The sequence below is a fragment of the Solanum stenotomum genome, chromosome 1, assembly GCF_019186545.1.
Source record: "Solanum stenotomum isolate F172 chromosome 1, ASM1918654v1, whole genome shotgun sequence".
Classification (NCBI taxonomy): Eukaryota; Viridiplantae; Streptophyta; class Magnoliopsida; order Solanales; family Solanaceae; genus Solanum; species Solanum stenotomum.
Window position 1 is genome coordinate 97,329,685 of NC_064282.1, and position 18,353 is coordinate 97,348,037.

Consider the following 18,353-nt stretch of genomic DNA (forward strand, 5'->3'; position numbering starts at 1 on the left):
AGAGCTTTCGGATTCTTATCCGAGCAATCAGATAAGAGGGGGAATAATCTCTGCAAAATCAATGATTTTTGAATTGAATTATTTCACATGCCACACTTCAAATGCTACTTAATCTGCAGTATTTAAGTCATTTTCTGTTTCGAGTACCTTAACGTAAGGAAATCCCGGTTGTGGATCAGTCTTTGCAAAGTGCTTGGAAATTAAGGCAATGGAATAGGATGAATTTCTTTCAGTAAGCTCAAATGCCATTAATCCACCTACATAATAAGTGTTTTTCTGACCTTGTAGCTGGTTTTCTATCTTGTCATAGAAACCGTCCTTCATATCTGTGTTCGAGTTCCAAGAAAAAGAGTAAGTTACACCTAATTGCTAGCATTAATTTTCGACAGGAAAGATGTGTTTTTAGCTATGTTGCTCGGACTCCTCAAAAATTTCACCAGGTGCATGTTGGATCCTCCAAGAATAGTGCATTTTTTAAGGATTGTACATGGCTGTGGTAGCGAGAGTCCGAGCAACACTGCTCATAAAACTTAAAATACCTTGGCTATTTACATGAGGAAAATACTTGAATCGTCGTTGCAGGACTACCATTTCAACTTCACCCCCAATCCTTTTGACACCATCAACCGCAAGCTGTAAAACTGTTGAACCCTCAACGTTGGCTGAGTTTCCATAAGACCAGAACAAGAAGATGTTCGTATCGGAATAGAATCTCTGCATGGCAACTGGATTTCCTATTGTTGCAGGATCATCCATAAATTCCTCAAAGTAATAAAATCCAACTGGTATGTGTTCTAGTCCTTTAATCTTCAGAACTGTCGTGTAATAATCGATGGTCTGTACTTGACTGAACAACTCCTTTTCAAGTTCACTCAATTGCAGCACTCCATTTTCAGGATCTGTTGGATTAAACTAACATTAGCATCAAAGGTAGCAGAAACTCAAACACGAACAAGGCTGCATAATCTTGATATATAGTTTATCATCTATGCTGCTCGAACTCTTTAAAAATGCTGCAGCACCCTTATCGGATCCTCCAAAAATGCACTACTTTTGGAAGATCAGACATGTAACTGCTGACATTTTTGAAGAGTCCGAGCAACATAGCTTGTCATACCTGTTGAAATTGAAGATGGTGATCTATAAGTCCTCCCACTCCTAAAAGGAAATGCCCCGGATAATATCACTTTATCAAACTCCATACTTTCTAAATCACTACTGCTGTTTTTGACATCAATTTCGACGCCTGTACTGTCGCGTCTAACTGAAATCACTTCTGTTTGCAACATGACTGTTATTGGCAAAGATTCACTGACTTTCTTCCACAGACTAGTGTATCCATCTTTGAAACGTCGAATTTTCCCAGCCATAGATGTTCGAGTGAACTCATGAATATATGCATATGGCATGTCTTGAACAAATCCATATCCAGAAGCAGTGTAGCCATATGCAACAGATTTTGGAACAGACTTGAATCCGCGGCTTTCAAGAAATGCAGGTGTCATATCAGAAGCAAGATCACTCACAGCATGAATGCCAATTCTACCTGAATCCTTTGCTTTGTCCTGTTAAAATAAAATACCAAGTCAATCCTCTCTATAACAACATTTCACTATAACGGCCAAATTCTTGTAGGAACTGATTGTTCATGTTATGCTATATTATAGGCATAATACATAAACAAACACTCAAACTTAGTCTCATTTAACGAGTAAACTCTCTAACTTTGAGCATGCACATCTAGTGATCTAGACACCCCAACTCGTCTCAATTGTGTTAGTTGAACACTACAACTTACAAAATGACCATCTAGACACCTCCAAAATTTATGTGCCACATCAGCAGTGTCAGGTGTCCACCAGACATGAGTTGGAGTGTTAAGTTGTCAGTTGAGATCAAGTTGAGGTGTCTAGACGTGCACACTAGAAGTTGAAATGCTTCCTTGCTAGCTGCAGCCAAGTTTGAGTGTTGTTTATTATGTATTCTTTATAACAACATTTCGCTACAGCAGCTAAAAAATATCCGGACAAACGACGTTTTAGGGTGGTTTGACTGTAGTTTAAACAAGCTGAACTGACCTGGAGTTCTAATGTCAGTGATATAACAGATACATAATCATCTGCAACTTTATTGTCCTGATAATTCCCTGTTTGGCTATCAATTAATCCAAGTTTGTGTGAGTCTAATTCTACAAGCTCACTTCCTGTTTCCTTTGCCAAATGGAAAATTGTTGGAGCACTATTTGCTGCAAGAACTTGACCTCCGAGATCATAAATTCTTCCTGTTAAAAACAAAAGATGTGTCACCACTCGAACCTCAAACTAAAACAACCTACATATAAAACGCATTTAAACTATTAACTCTGACCATATAAATAATTTTGACACCAGTACTGCAACTTAACCGGCTATAGCAGTTTACTACTCTATTTTACGTTGTCAGCGTGCACAGGACATAAACTCTATATACAACATTTGTGCATACCTTCAAGATCATAACATTTTCCTGCAACATACAAACTATTCTACATATAACAGAACCTCAAACTAAAACAACCTACATATAATATGAGTTTATAGCGATTTGTAACTCTATTTTACACTGTCAATGCACAGAACATAAACTGTATTTATGACATTTGTGTATACCTTCAACATCAACAGATACACATATGCCACCAACCGAGTGATGTTTCTCGATGAGCTGTCGCACTATCACATTGACAGTATAAAGAATTTATACACTAGTAGTGCAATTTAACAGCCTATAGCAAGTTTACTACTCTGTATTACGCTGTCAGTGCACATAACATAAACTCTATATATGACATTTGTGTATACATTCAACATCAACAGATACACATATGCCACCAACCGAGTGATGTTTCTCGATGAGCTGTCACACTATCACATTGACAGTATAAAGAATTTATACACTAGTAGTGCAATTTAACCGGCTATAGCAAGTTTATGCTGTCAGTGTACATAACATGAACTCGATATAAGACATTTTCGCGTACCTTCAACATCAACAGATTCACACATGCCACCGACTGAGTGATGTTTTTCGATTACTGTCACATTGTTGTAGCCAAGATTACACAATGCATAAGCTGCTGATATTCCACTTGGACCTGCTCCTACTATAGCTATTCTTGTGTTCACTGGAAAACATGGATGTATCTTTGAAAATATATCTTCAATGGATTTTTGAGCATCAATTGCACTTTTCGCCATCTGCTGATACAAAATACTAAAAACTTTAGCCTATAACTTCAACTTCCATTATGGTCTAATGAAAACAAAGGGAATTCAAGAAGATGTAAATCGTGAATTTTGATGATCAAAGTGAGAGAAAATACAAGCCTGCATTATTATTACTTTAAGTAGGGAAAATGATCAAAATACCCTTGAACTATTCGGAATAGAACAACTCTCCCATTCGTTTCGTTTTTGTCACAAAAATGCCTCCCCCACAAGCCAAATGGCTCAAGAAGGGACAATTTTTCCCTTGAACTATTTGAAATGAGACAATAGCTTTGAAGATTTTTCATACTAATACGGCAAATTTAACCGACTATAGCTCATTACACTGTCAGTGCACAAGTCATAAACTCTACATATACTAAGAATTCTAGCCCTCCAACTTCAACTTCAAGAAGATGCAAATATTGAATTTTGATGATCAAAGTGAGAAATAATACAAGCCTGCATTATTATTACTTTATGTAAGGAAAATGACCAAAATACCCCTGAACTATTCGAAATAGAACAACTCTTCCATCCATTTCGTTTTTGGAACAAAAATGCCTTCCCAGAAGTTAAATAGCTCAAAAATACTCTTCCCGTTAAGTATCCCACCAGAACAAGGGGAAAAAGTCAGGTTTGCCCTTGAACCATTCGAAATGAGACAATATCTTTGAAGAATTTTCATACTAAAACGACAAATTTAACCGGATATAGCTCTTTACACTGCCAGTACACAAATCATAAAACTCTACATTTATTAAGAATTCTAGCATCTAACTTCAACTTCCATTATAGTTCAAGTTTCAAATGAAAACTAAAATAAAATAAAATCAAGAAGATGTAATCTTGAATTTTGATGATGTTACTATTTTTAAGTATAAAGAATATGCTGAATATTCCTATAATCAGAACTACATATGGCAAAAAGAAAAGAACAGAATTTGTTGATTAAAAAAATATTTAATTGATTAAAACAATAGTCAATCATTTTTTATCTGAATGTCCTTGCCAATGTAAAGCCAATATATGAATAAATCTCAAAATAAAAGAAGAAACAAACAAAGAGAAAAGTCTGCTCTCAACAAGACATTGTTCAAAAAATAGAATCAACATAATATTCTTCTATTTGTCACTTGTTAAGTATGTTATTTGGCATTTTTTGAGTTTTACGCCTAAATTATTAGATATGCGAGTTTTTCAATTTGAACTGTCACCAACTATTCATCAAAACACACCTCGAATATTTATCAATTGTTCCATTTTCCTATCTACCTGAAATATCACCATCGTACAGGCAAGAAAAAGGAACAATCGATAGTTGAGATGTGTTTTGATAAATAATTGGTGATAGTTCAAATAAGAAACTCAAATACCCGTATGAAACTCAAAAAAAAAATGGAGATATTTAAGTGTATATTTGACCCCTCACTCATTTTTAATTGATAAACATGAATCGCTCTGACTTGATCACTGTGACCCGACCCCTTCTAGCTAGTAATAGATATAATAATCCTCTAAACAAGAAACAATGCAACTAACGTTATTGCATTACGGTAGGTTGTCTACAATATCACACCACTTAAGGTGCGACTCGCCCTTTCTCATACCCTGCTAATAAGTGATGCTTTCACTATAAAAAATAAAAGACTTAGCGACAAGAACAAATATGAATATTTATAACCAGCATTTTATATAAATATCAGTAAAGACTTTAGCAAATGAATATAATGACATTAACTCAATTACTGATAAATATTTTTGAAAAATAGGTTACCTACCCTATTATATTATGCATGTGATGAAGATTAATACATGAAACATAAACAATGAACTAATTTAAAAAATCCCAAAAAATTACAACTTACCCACAAAAAATGTTTTTTTTTTCAAACTAACTTGAAAATGAGAGGTGATGTGAGCAAAAAATTAAACCAAATCATGAAACATCTATAATAACTAAATAAATACACATATTGATCATTTAAATGACAAATGGCAAAAATAAATAAATATATAATTAAAAAAAATCAAACCTTTGACAACTTTTAATTCAACTTGAGAGTATATAGGATTTTTAGAAACACAAAAGAGATGTTTTCTTAATTTCACAATGGTAACAAACAAAGTGTATATATATAGTTATCAATTTTTCTTAGTAAATTCCGATAATTAATTTTTTGACTGTATTTTTTTAATTTTTATACTATGAATATTATTATGGGATATTCCGGCTTATGCCTCACTCATAACATTGTGAAGTCCGTTTGAATTATAAAAATTGTGAAAAAGGTATAATTTTAGAGTTTAAAAGTAACTAAATATTCCCTCGATCTCAAATTATTTTTCATGTTTTTCTTTTACACATCTCTTAAGAATACATTATATTTTATGTCTTAAGATATAATCACTCTTCATTAAATATTTATTCTATTGATACGTTTGCAGTCATCTAAAACAATCACTACTAAAGATAAAACGGGGAAAATAATTAATTTTGTCTTATTGATAAACTTCTGAAATGACAAATAATTTGAGATAATTATTTTTAGAAATCACGATAAATAATTCGAGACAGATGAAGTAACATACACCATTAGTGTAAATAATTTTTTAACATTATCAAATCACCTTTTTCAAGAGCAAGTTAAAGCTAGGGAATAACCTAACTTTGGTTGAAATACCAAATTCAGAAATCATAAATTCAATTTTTTATTATTTCACTTTCGGTGATCTTTATTTAGTATAGCAGATAACATATTTTATATTTAAGATTTTAAATCTCATATTTTAAAAAAGTTATATGACAATATTGTCAAATTATTGTCCGAAGGAAAAGAAATCAAAAATTATATTATTGAATCAATGAAGATTTTGAAGCAGTGAATTTGAATCCCTTCAATCTGATTTTTTTTTTGTATTTATAAGTTCGGCTTAGAATCACTAAAATTTTATGGATATTCCACATTATATTCTTGTTGGTTGTATTAGAATAAAAAAATTACTCGCTCCGTCCCATTTTATATGTTATTCCTTTCTATAAATAGTTGGTCCATAAAACTTGTCATTTCATAAAATCAATGCATAAATTAGCATATTGTTCCTTTTTTACCCTTGTGAGTTATTAGCATTGAAAACATACATTTGACCAACTTAGAAAAGTAAATGATTCATGTTCATTGGTTAAATTAATTAATTAAAATAAATTAATTCATATTCATCGATTGAAAACTTGAGTTCCAAAAAAATTAAATAAGAGTAGAAGGGTAAAGTTACATCATTTCTTAATGTAAATGCAAAGTAAAAAGGTGACATATAAAATGAGACGGAGGGAGTACTTAACTAAAATTAATAAACTCAATCTTTATTAATACTTATTAAATTTAACTAATTTATATTTTATTATTAAAGTTCAAAGTTTTGGTTTATGATTGGGGAACAATTATTATAAATAAATTGAAGATGACATAATTAGGCACACTTAATTATGTCACAAAAAGGCCGGCGTTTGTCATCAAAATTTTCAACACATGAAAACTAACATTTGTAGAAGTAACTTAAAATACAAAAACAAGAACAAAAATCAAAAATAACAAGAATCTTTATTCCTTTCCCCCCCTGGATTTTATTCCTTTCAATAAATATATTTTAAAGCAAGCAAATCTACAAGGGGGTTGTGGGTTAGGGAGTTTTTTTAAAAAAAAAAGAAGAAAGAATTCTAATATTGATTTTAATAATAGAAAAGTATGTTTTGTAAAAGCCAACTAGGAAAGAAAATGTTTAAAATAGACAAGTATTGCTCAGATAAAACATTAAAGGGAAAAAAAATAAATATATTCCCAAACTATCGTAAATGATATGTAAATACCTCCGTCATACTTTTGGGACATTGATGCCCAAATCGTCCAAAATTAGAACATATATACCCTTTATACTAACGGACATACATGTGTCATAATCTTATTCACCGATCCAATATTTATTAAATATCATATCGACGAATAAAATTAGGCTACATGTCCCTATTTAGTCTTCTGTATGATCAAGATGATTATAATCTTTGTCCCCTGAATTTCCAAGACTTGTGAGACAATAAAACACTATTTAACTAAGTTAGTTCACCTCTAGTTAATTAATAAAAAGGGAAAAATACTGGACATTGATAAAAAACTTATTTATGCTATTTTTGTTTGAGAAAAGATTCATCCATATCTTTATTTGTTAACTAAAAATAGTTGTCATTTTGCAAAATATGTTTTTACATGCGGTCAATTATGATTCGACCACATCATTACTTAAATCATTTTTTTTAAAGAGAAAAAGTTTAAATATGCCATCGAACTTTGAGAAAAAAAACTCATATATGCCATTTCAATTAACAAATAATGACATGCATGAACCTTTTCTCAAACGAAAATGACATAGATAAGCCAAGCTATTAACGAATAACACAAATAAATCTTTTATGAAAAATCGATGACATTACTTTATAGGCTAGTCACCTCAAGTTCATCTTGATGAGATAATGTTCCTAGATTGTAAGTATTGTAACAAAACGGCCTATAAAAAAAAAATTGGATTGCAGAGTGAGTAAATCTAAAAGAACATAAGATGATTTTGAACTTGTCCTCCAAATGACATCACTTTTTATCGTTTAAATAATTGTGAGTTAATGATTTGATCTTTTTATCTAAGTGCATCGGTCGGTTCGATTTTATGTATTATTAATTTGGTTTATCGATTTTCAATTTTTAAATACGCTAAACCAATAACAAATCAATAAGATATCTTTATCGGATTTCAGTTTATCAGTTTTTGGTCATTAATGGTCCGATTTATCCGATAAGAAAATGCTCATAAAATAAAAATATGATTTCTCACTTCTCCAACAATTTGACACCATACAACGGAGACAAACAAATCAACTGTAAATGCTTTGATATAGTGAAACAAGAAATATATTGAGAAATTACATCAATAAGAGTAGATGTAGTACAAAGGTTACGATAACATGTTACAACCAAAACATAATATGGAATTTTTGATGTGAAGTAGAAGTACTATGACGTGTGAAGTGTGTAGACCGTAGTATAGAGTAATGATATAGTGTCTAGTTATGTTAAATTATTAATATTAATATTTATGAAGGGTATAGTAGTAACTATCGTTTTAATGGGTTATCGGTTTACCCAATAGCCCAATACTAAAAATCAATAACCCAATAATTTCTTGTATAAAATCATTAAAAACCCGTTAGCCCAATAACACAATAGCAATGACCTAATAACATTTTTTTGGGTTCGGTTTTTCACGCTCCTACTAATGCGTGTTAATAAAAACTCATGTCATCTAAGAGTTATGTTTATGTATTATGCCTATAATATATGTTTAACATTTCACTTTTTTAAAGTGAGAATTTTATAAATGACATCTATAAGACTAATATTTTCAAGTTATGACAGTATAATAAAACTATCAAGTTGTAACGATAAAAAATTTCAGGTTGTAACATTTTATTAAAAAAAAATAAATTAAAATAATAGTAAAAAACGTTTTTTTGAAAATCATAAAAAGAAAAAAAAAAGATATGTCATTAATTTGAATACATTAAGGATAATTAATAATGCCATAACTTTAGGGGATTCAAAACAAAATATTTGTTTTCCTTTTTTTACTCAATTAGTTAAAATTAATTAAAAAAAAAGAATATTTGTTTTCCTTGTTTAGCTCAAAGCAGTTTAAATTCGTTCAAACATATTTCTTTTCTTTTGTTGGAAGGTTTCTTTCTCTTCTCAATATTTTCTCTGTAAACTGTCACTCTCATCTAATTCATATTCGTTTTTATTCAATAATTTTTATTTTCCTGTAATGGACGACTCTTATTAGTATTTATAAAGCATGGTGGAAGATGGGATCCTTCAGGTTAGTGTTCTTTGCGATTTTTTATTTGTATTGTAATACAATCCAAACGTTAAAAAAAATTATGAACAGTGATTCTGGAAAAAAAAATATTCAGATTTTGTTTGTGTATAATAGTTTTAATTATGGCGTTTTTGGTATGAATATTCACTTTTGAAATTACATAAAATTTGTTTGAAATTGGTATAGATTTTGGTTTGAACATTCTTTTTTTTTTTGTATGTTTCTGGTTAAAAAATTACATAAAATTTATTTGAATTTGGTATATTGATTATACCATGTTGGTATGATTTTAGAATTATATTTGAATGAATTTCGTATACTATTTTTTTAATAAATGGCAATTAATAGTTAGAAGTGGTATTAATTTGGTATTACAGTGGCATGATTCTATTGTGAAAAAGTGACGACTTATGCCATGAAATAGGTATGAAAAGTGTGCATAATAATTGTATGAAATTTGAATACTGATTTCAAATTTTTTGTTGTGTATAATAATTTGAATTATGGCGATTTTTTTAAATGTATAATGTTATATTTTGGTATGAACATTGAATTTGTTCATTATTTGTCTGACCCATTTTTTATATTTTGGTATATTTCTGATTTAAAAAATAGATAATTTTTTCGTTGAAATTTGTATACGACTGATACTACCAGAAATGTATGAGAATCGATAATGTTTTTTGGTACGATTTTTGGTTTGATTGAATTTTTTTTTTTTGGCATTATATTGTAATGAATTTTGAGAATAATAATGTAATGAACTTGGTATACTGTTTATTAAAAAAATGACAATTAATATTTCTAAGTTGGAATTATTTTGGTATCTAGTGGCATGGTCCTGGTATGAATAATTGATGACTTTTGGGATGAAATAGGTAAGAAATATGTGAATAAGAATGGTATGAAATTTGTATATTGATATAACATATGTGTTTTTACTTTTGTATTCTGTAATAACATATGAAATTGTTTAAAAATAACATATGTATTTTTACTTTTGTATGCATAAAAATGTTATGAAATTTGTATACTAATATAACATATGTATAAAAGTTATTTGTACTTTTGTATGATGTTATACTGACACGATAATTTATGATAAAACAGGAAAATATGCAATTCAAAAAGTGTCGAAGCATAAATTATTGTCGCTTGGTTCAAAATGGTTTGTTGATGTGAAATTCAAGAGGTCTAAGATTACGTGCAGTACATGTCATCGGGAGGAATACAACAGAAAGACATGTTCAAATTACCCTTCTGAAAAAAGACAAAATTTATTTTTATTTTTATTTGGTTATTTTATTGTGGCAAACTCATGTTTTGATTTATTTTGTCTTTTTAAATTAATGAATTATAATTTCAAAATATTTATTATATGTGCTAGTTAATCATTTGTGTATTCAGTGTTTTTCAAATGTATACTAAAAAAATAGGTAATGTTGGTATGCGATTGATATAGACCGGAAAAATTAAGTCTAGTATGAAATTGGTATACATTTGGTATCCAACTGACGTTCCAGTGGTAAAATTAAAAAAAAAACATATAATTGAGATTTCAACTGAAATAGCCAACGTAAAACTAGTTAATATTGTATCCAATTTGTATAAGTTTAGTATCAAATTGATATTCCATTGAAAAATTGAAAAATCAACATGTAGTTGAGATTTCAACCAAATTAGACAACCAAAACAAGTTAATGTTGTATTCAATTGGTATCAATTTGGTATCCAACAGATATCCCACTGGAAAATGAAAAAAACAAAAATGTAACTGATATTTCAACCAAATTAGACAATCTAAAACAAGTTAATGTTGTATCCAATTTATATACACTTGGTATCTAACTTGCAATTTTAGAACAAAGACAAAAAATTAAAATGCATGAAATTGGTATTCAACGGGTATAAATCTGGGAAGAATAAATCTGACTGTAAAACAATGCATATTATATATTGTTGTCAGAAATTGTAGCAAAAGAAATATACATCACCCAAGAATCAAAACATGTAATTAAAGTTTAAACTACAATAATTAATACAAGTTCTATTTTTTTTCTCTCTCTCTCTTTAATTTATATTTCATATTTAAGTGTGATTTTTTTAAAATCATATTTGGGTTAAAACTTAAGAACTCCTTATTAAAGATTTTATGATCTCATATTATCTATATATATCAACAAATTTCAGAATTAAATACATTTATTTCACCCACAAAATAATATTTTAGATATAGAAAAACACACCAAAACGAGTTTAAAATTTCAATAAAACGATTTTTTTCTCAAAAATTCAATTTCAGATTAATTAAAATAAAAAAACGAAATCAATTTTTCAAAATATATAATTCTTAATTCTAAAAAAATCAGATTAAAAAAAATAAAAAATAATATCAAAATTTAAAATAAAAAAAATCAAGAAAAGCAAAAAAGATAGATTAAAGTGATAGAAAATTACACGTTACAATATACGGTGATAATTTTTTTTTTTAAAAAATAAATTAAAGGCCCCAATAGTCATTAATAAATAAAAAGTATTTTAATAGTAATCAATATTTATCTTGGAAATAATAAAATAATCAAAATAAAAATCAACTAATTAGGAGAATATCAAGAGAAAGATTTATCTTATCAATTATAAATTACTATATTTATAGAAAAGATATTTTGAGAGTAACCTAAGGGTGGGGTGTGGATTGACATATGATAAGTTAAAAAATCTCTTAAAAAGTGTAATAGATAATTACAATTTGATTCTCTTTCATTAATATTATTTCTCTCACCTATTAATTATATAACATTATATAATATATTAGTTAATAATATATAATTAATTAATTTATAAATTAAAACTAATCTGTTAATATTTGTAATTAAAATGTTTTAAGTAGTAATATAAAAAAAGTAGATCTAAAAGTTGTAATATTAACCCTTAGATGTGTGGTGTGATTTTTCCTTTTTTAAAAATAAATATAAACCGAGAAAGTCTTACTAAAATTAATTCAGATTGTTGTGAGGATTATCTTGATTCTAGCATGTATATCAATTTTGACATGAATAACACTCAAATAATAAAAACAAAAAATCATACTTTTTTATTAAAAATTGACTAAAAAAAAATAAATAAAGAAAAAAAATTAGAAGGAGTAGCAGGGGATTAGCAGTGGTGAAATTGAAGAATAAGGTGTTCAGATCAATCAGTGTTTTAAGATCTGCAATGGCTCAGCCTCCTCAAATAGCCATTCTTGGAGCTGGCATTTTTGTTAAAACTCAGTATATTCCAAGATTAGCTGAGATTTCTAATCTCTTTATTCTCAGAGCTATTTGGAGTCGCACTGAGGTAAATAATGATTTTGCTTCCACTTTTAATATTTTTTCCATTTTCTTAAATTATTGTTCCAAGCTATGAATTGGGTTTTTTGTGGAAAGAGAAGTTCTTCTGCATTTGTTTGGGGATTTTAGTTTGTGGGGTTTGATAAAAATTGGATCTTTATGTAGTTTAGCTGTGGAATTGTTCCTGAATCATTGTTCAAAGCTACGAACTGAGTTTTTGCTGGAAAGAAAGTTTCTTCTGCATTTGTTTGGGGATTTTAGTTTGTGGGGTTTGATAAAAGTTGGATCTTTATGTAGTTTAGCTGTGGAGTTGCTCCTGATTCATTGTGCAAAGCTATGAACTAGGTTTTTGGTGGAAAGAGAAGATCTTCTGCATTTGTTTGGGGATTTTAGTTTCTGGGGTTTGATAAAAATGGGATCTTTATGTAGTCTAGCTGTGGAATTGTTCTCTTTCTTCCATTTTCTTGAAATTTTTCTATAGGAAACAATCTCTTTATCTGTATGAGGTAGGTGTAAGGTCTGTGTACATCTAGCCTCCTCAGACCCCACTTGTGGGAGTATACTCGATATGTTGTTGTTGTTCAGAGCTAAGAACTGTTTCTTTAATTTTTTTTTGTGGAAAGAACAGAGCTTCTGCATTTGTATGCATTTGTTTAGGCATTTTAGTTTCCGGGGTTTGATAACATGGGATCTTTATGTAGTCTAGCTGTTCTTTTTCTTCCATTTTTTTTGAATCATTGTTCAAAGCTATGCACTGGGTTTTTGTGGAAAGAGAATCTTCTGCATATGTTAATATGATAATCGAAGCGAGTAGTAATAAATCTAAGAATAAGAAAAAATACAAGAATAACACTAATACTCCTGATATGGAAAAGAAATGAGCTTGCCTACCTAGTAACCTTCTACGCTAATTCTCGACCTCCACACCTTCCTATCAAGGTCATGTCCTCAGTAAGCTGAAGTTGTGCCATGTCCTGCCTAATCACCTCAAGACATCTGTCTCCAATACTTTGGCCTACATCTACCTCTCCTCAGGCCCACCATGGTAATTGTTGCATTGACCTTGACAGCAAGAATTGAATTGTATGGAAACTACAAGTTATAAACTATAAAACTTCTGCTATTTGCATGCATTTGTTAGTGGATTACCTGCCTATTTGATGAAAATGTAAACTTTATGCAGTCTAGTGTAGCATTGTTCTTGAAAGTGAAAATTGGGTTGCTGGGGAAATGCACAATACTTATTCGCTGGTGTATGCTGTGGATTTGAAAATGAAAACTTTGTGTATTCTAGTTGGTGCGCTTTCTTAACATAAAAGTTTCAGTTAGATAATATCTACCGAATCTCTTTGTGTACCTTTTTCTGTCTATCAAATTATTATTTGTCGTCATCTTTACTTTCAAAGAGTCATGAGAATGTGTATATGTTTGTTAGGAATCTGCCAGAAGTGCTGTTGAAATAGCACAGAAGCATTTCCCAAATGTGGAATGTAAGTGGGGAGATGCTGGACTCGAGGAGATCATTAAGGATAGTTCCATTACTGGTGTTGCTGTGGTTCTTGCTGGACAAACCATGGTACATCTCTCTGTTTTGTCTGTATGCTTTTATATGTCATCAAAGTTCCGCATGCTCAAAGTAACTAATGTTGGCCGCTTGTATCTTATTACCCCCTCTATTTTATTTCATGCAAGGCGGTTATCACAGGGTAGGAAACTACCGTGATTTCCATTTAAGTGAATCTGGAGTATTCTGAGAGGCTTACTTTTCTCTGTAATAGCTGGCTGAATCTCTATTACCCAATTCTCAAAGTTTCTCCTGAAAGTGATAACCCAATCTGCTTGAAGCTATGTTGCTCGGACTCTTCAAAAATATCAACGGGTGTGGCAACATTTTCGGAGAGTCTGAGCAACATAGGCTTGAAGTAGGAAACAAAGTGTCATGCTTTCATTAAGAGCTTCTAGAAGACAATGAATTGCATTCAATAATTCACTTAATTCTTCTTCCGTATTTTGACTTTCATGATATATTTTGTTGACTTAGTTGTTATTCGGGTCAGGACCTCTATAAAGTTGTAACACTTATCTATCAACAAACATAGTTCTTTTTTTTTTTTTGTTTTTTGGCTACAATAGGAATCACAGTAAATTGTGAAGAACTTAGGAGTCGTTTGGTGTGAGGTATAACGTATAATAATCCTAGGATAAAATGTAGGATTATTTTATCCTGCGTTTGGTTGGAGGTATTAGATAGTCATGGGATTACTTATCCCACCATTTATACCATAGTGATGAGATAAGTTATCCCATATACATGGTGGGATAACTTATCCCGGGATAGTTAATCCCATGATAACTTATTCCCAACCAAACGATCCCTTAGAGAAACAGCAAACAAGGACATAGTTAAAAGATCATTGATGTCAGGAGTTGCAATATCTGGGATATGGAAATTTTTATCAAATAAGTCCTGACTGTACTATTTATTAAAAGAAGACCCGAAATCACAAGAAGATTTTCTATCACATGGAAGGGCAAATGTCTTCACTATCAGCATTACACTCAATGAAATACAGTTATTTCAGAAAATTGTATTTGATATTTGCATCAATTCATGCAGGTGGATATGTCACTGAGGTTGCTTAAGGCAGGAAAGCATGTCCTTCAAGGTAATTGCATAAAAAGTTGTGATAAATGGTGTATTTTTTTTAACGCTTCTCTTTTGTACTTGTATATTTGGATAAGCTACCTTAAGTAGGTTGGATGGGGCATGGATAGTGGCCAGACATTCTTTTTGAAGAAGTTTATTTTCTATAAAAGTTTCAATGTTTTTTACCTTGTCAATAAAGCAGGACACATACTTGCTTTTAGTGCTCTATGAATAGTTGAAATAAACGTGCTTGTTTCTGTGTGATGTGCAATTAACTAACCAGTGTGTATTTGCATATCCTCTGTTGGCGAAATTGGGATACTCCAGAGAAACCAGCTTCCGCAAGTAAGTAAGATGCAGTTTTATTTCATTGAACTTATGAATGCCGATGTTTCTCTTATCAATTTTATTTCTGTTCAAAATGCATTTAACTAACCAACTTCTAGAATTATTCCTATCCCTCTATTAGACTTTTCAACATTAAATGTATTCTGCTAGTACTTTTCAACAATCTAAATTCTCAGGAGCCAATGTCATTTGCTTAGTTTATCAACAAAAACAACAACATACCCAGTGAAATCCCACTAGGTGGGGTCTGGGGAGGGTAGAGTGTACGCAGACCTTACCACTACCTCGTGGAGGTAGAGAGGCTGTTTCCGGGAGACCCTCAGCTCAAGAACATCAAATCTAAGTTATAGGAGAGCTATAAATAAAACATAACAACCAATCCAAAAGATAGTGTATAATCAACAAATGATACAATAACATCAAGAAAGTAGTGTGAGGAGTGAAACGTAGTAAACAGCAAAACGGCTAGGGCTACTCCAAACGCTAACAACCCATACCCTCGCGAGGGACGGCAACACGCCAACCCTACTAACCATCCACCTTAATACGCGACCTCCACTCCTTCCTATCTAGAGTCATGTCCTCGGTAATGTGAAGCCTAGCCAAGTCTTGTCTAATCACCTCTTCCCAATACTTCTTGGGCCTACCTCTACCCCTCCGCGTACCCTCTACCACCATTTCCTCGCACCTCCTCATTGGGGCGTCTGCGCTCCGTCTCTTCACATGTCCAAACCATCTCAGTCTCGCTTCCCTCAACTTGTCCACCACAGAGGCCACTCCCACGTTCTCCCGGATAACCTCATTCCTAATCTTGTCGCTCCTAGTGTGCCCACACATCCATCTCAACATCCTCATCTCCGCAACATGCATTTTTTGGACATGTGCGTTCTTGACTGGCCAACACTCCGCTCCATACAACAAGGCCGGTCTAACTATCACTCTGTAGAACTTACCTTTAAGTTTTGGTGGAATTTTCTTATCACACAATACTCCAGAGGCGAGCCTCCATTTCATCCAAGCAACCCCAATGCGATGTGTGACATCAACGTCGATGTACCACTCCCTTGGATTACAGCCCCAAGATACTTAAAACTTTCCTTCTTAGGAATGATTTGTGCGTCAAGTCTCACTTCCACATCTGTCTCATCCAACACATCACTGAATTTGCACCCCAAATATTCTGTTTTGGTCCTACTCAACCTGAAACCTTTGGACTCCAGCGTTTGTCTCCACACCTCCAGCCGCGCATTAACTCTATCCCGCGTCTCATCAATCAGTACTATGTCATCCGCAAATAACATACACCATGGGACCTTCTCCTGAATAGACCGCGTCAGCTCATCCATCACCAAAGCAAAAAGGAAAGGGCTTAGACTGATCCCTGGTGCAGCCCCATCTTAACTGGGAAATGTTCTGAGTCTCCTCCAACTGTTCTAACCCGAGTCTTGGCTCCACCGTACATGTCCTTTATCACCCTAATATAAATCATTGGGACTCCTTTAGACTCCAAGCACCTCCAGAGGACATTCCTCGGTACTTTGTCATAGGCCTTTTCAAGGTAAATGAACACCATATGTAGGTCTCTCTTCCTTTCTCTATATTTTTCTACCAGTCTACGCATAAGATGTATGGCTTCGGTAGTCGAATGTCCCGGCATGAATCCAAACTGGTTCTCCGAGATGGACACCCCTCTTCTCACCCTCATCTCCACCACTCTCTCCCAAATCTTTATAGTATGGCTCAACAATTTGATACCCCTGTAGTTGTTACAGTTTTGGATATCACCCTTGTTTTTATACAACGGAACCATTGTACTCCACCTCCATTCATCAGGCATTTTTGCTGTCTTAAAGATAACATTAAACAGCCCAGTTAACCACTCTATGCCTGCCTTGTCCATGCTCTTCCACAATTCTACCGGAATCTCATCGGGTCCGGTCGCTCTTCCCCTGCTCATCCTACTAATAGTCCGTATAACTTCCTCGGTCCTAATGCACCTACAGTACCCAAAAACCCGAAGTCTTTCAGAGTGCGCCAAATCACCCAATACAATGTCTGCTTCCCCTTTTTCAATTAAAAGTTTGTGAAAGTAGCTTCGCCATCTTTGCTTGATGGAGGTCTCTTCCACCAATATTTTGCCTTCCTCATCTTTGATACACTTCACTTGGTCCAAGTCGCGCGCCTTCCTCTCTCTTGCTTTTGCGAGCCTATACAACTTCTTATCCCCGCCTTTGTCCCCCAGCTCGACATACAAGCGTTCGAAAGCTGCCGTCTTCGCCTTCGTAACAGCTAACTTAGCTTCTGTCTTTGTCGTCTTATAGACTTTCTTATGCGTCCGCTTCTCTTCCTCGCCTACACATTCCACCAATTTAGTGTGTGCAGCCTTCTTCGCTTCCACTTTGCCTTGGACTTCCCCATTCCGCCACCAGTCTCCTTTATGGCCTCCAAATTTACCCCTTGACACCCCTAACACCTTAGAAGCAACTTCCCTAATGCAACTGACTGCTTTATTCCACATGATGTCCGCATCCCCGTTACCACTCCAAGCCCCCATCCCCATCAACTCCTCACCCATCTCCCGCGAAAGGGCAGGGGTCAACCCTCCCCATTTAATCCTCGGTCGATCAGGTACCATCTTCTTCCTCCTATCCCTCTTAATTTTCAGGTCCATCACCAAAAGCTTGTGTTGGGTAGTGAGGTTTTCACTTGGGATGACCTTGCAGTCCTTAAAGAGACCTCTATCCCCTTCCTAAGGAGTAAGTAATCTATCTGAGTCTTAGCTACCGTGCTACGAAAGGTAACCAAGTGGTTCTCCTTCTTCGGAAAGCACGAGTTAGCAATCACCAACTCAAAAGCCTT

The 18,353-nt window shown here is 32.7% G+C and overlaps 2 protein-coding genes across 2 annotated transcripts; one reads left to right on the plus strand and one right to left on the minus strand.

The window, feature by feature from the left end:
• Window positions 1-108: 108 nt before the first annotated feature.
• Window positions 109-3,236, minus strand: LOC125860105 (uncharacterized). Its single transcript, XM_049540005.1, has 3 exons — window positions 3,020-3,236; window positions 540-899; window positions 109-326 (listed from the first exon to the last, which is right to left on the minus strand). Exons 1-3 carry the CDS (start codon window positions 3,234-3,236, stop codon window positions 109-111), a joined length of 795 nt encoding a protein of 264 aa, XP_049395962.1.
• Window positions 3,237-12,293: 9,057 nt separating this feature from the next.
• On the plus strand, window positions 12,294-15,572 carry LOC125877824 (uncharacterized). The gene is made up of 4 exons (XM_049559094.1): window positions 12,294-12,506; window positions 13,935-14,075; window positions 15,117-15,165; window positions 15,474-15,572. Exons 1-4 carry the CDS (start codon window positions 12,384-12,386, stop codon window positions 15,497-15,499), a joined length of 339 nt encoding a protein of 112 aa, XP_049415051.1. The 5' UTR covers window positions 12,294-12,383; the 3' UTR covers window positions 15,500-15,572.
• The last annotated feature ends 2,781 nt before the right edge of the window (window positions 15,573-18,353 follow it).

Coding starts and splice junctions, on each gene's coding strand:
- LOC125877824 (XM_049559094.1), top strand. CDS start 12,384: ATGGCTCAGCCTCCTCAAATAGCCATTCTTGGAGCTGGCATTTTTGTT. Junction 14,076..15,116: donor TTCTTGCTGGACAAACCATG/GTACATCTCTCT, acceptor CAATTCATGCAG/GTGGATATGTCACTGAGGTT. Junction 15,166..15,473: donor AGGAAAGCATGTCCTTCAAG/GTAATTGCATAA, acceptor GGGATACTCCAG/AGAAACCAGCTTCCGCAAGT.
- LOC125860105 (XM_049540005.1), bottom strand. CDS start 3,236: ATGGCGAAAAGTGCAATTGATGCTCAAAAATCCATTGAAGATATATTT. Junction 900..3,019: donor TGAATCTGTTGATGTTGAAG/GTACGCGAAAAT, acceptor TTAATCCAACAG/ATCCTGAAAATGGAGTGCTG. Junction 327..539: donor TCCTCATGTAAATAGCCAAG/GTATTTTAAGTT, acceptor ACTCGAACACAG/ATATGAAGGACGGTTTCTAT.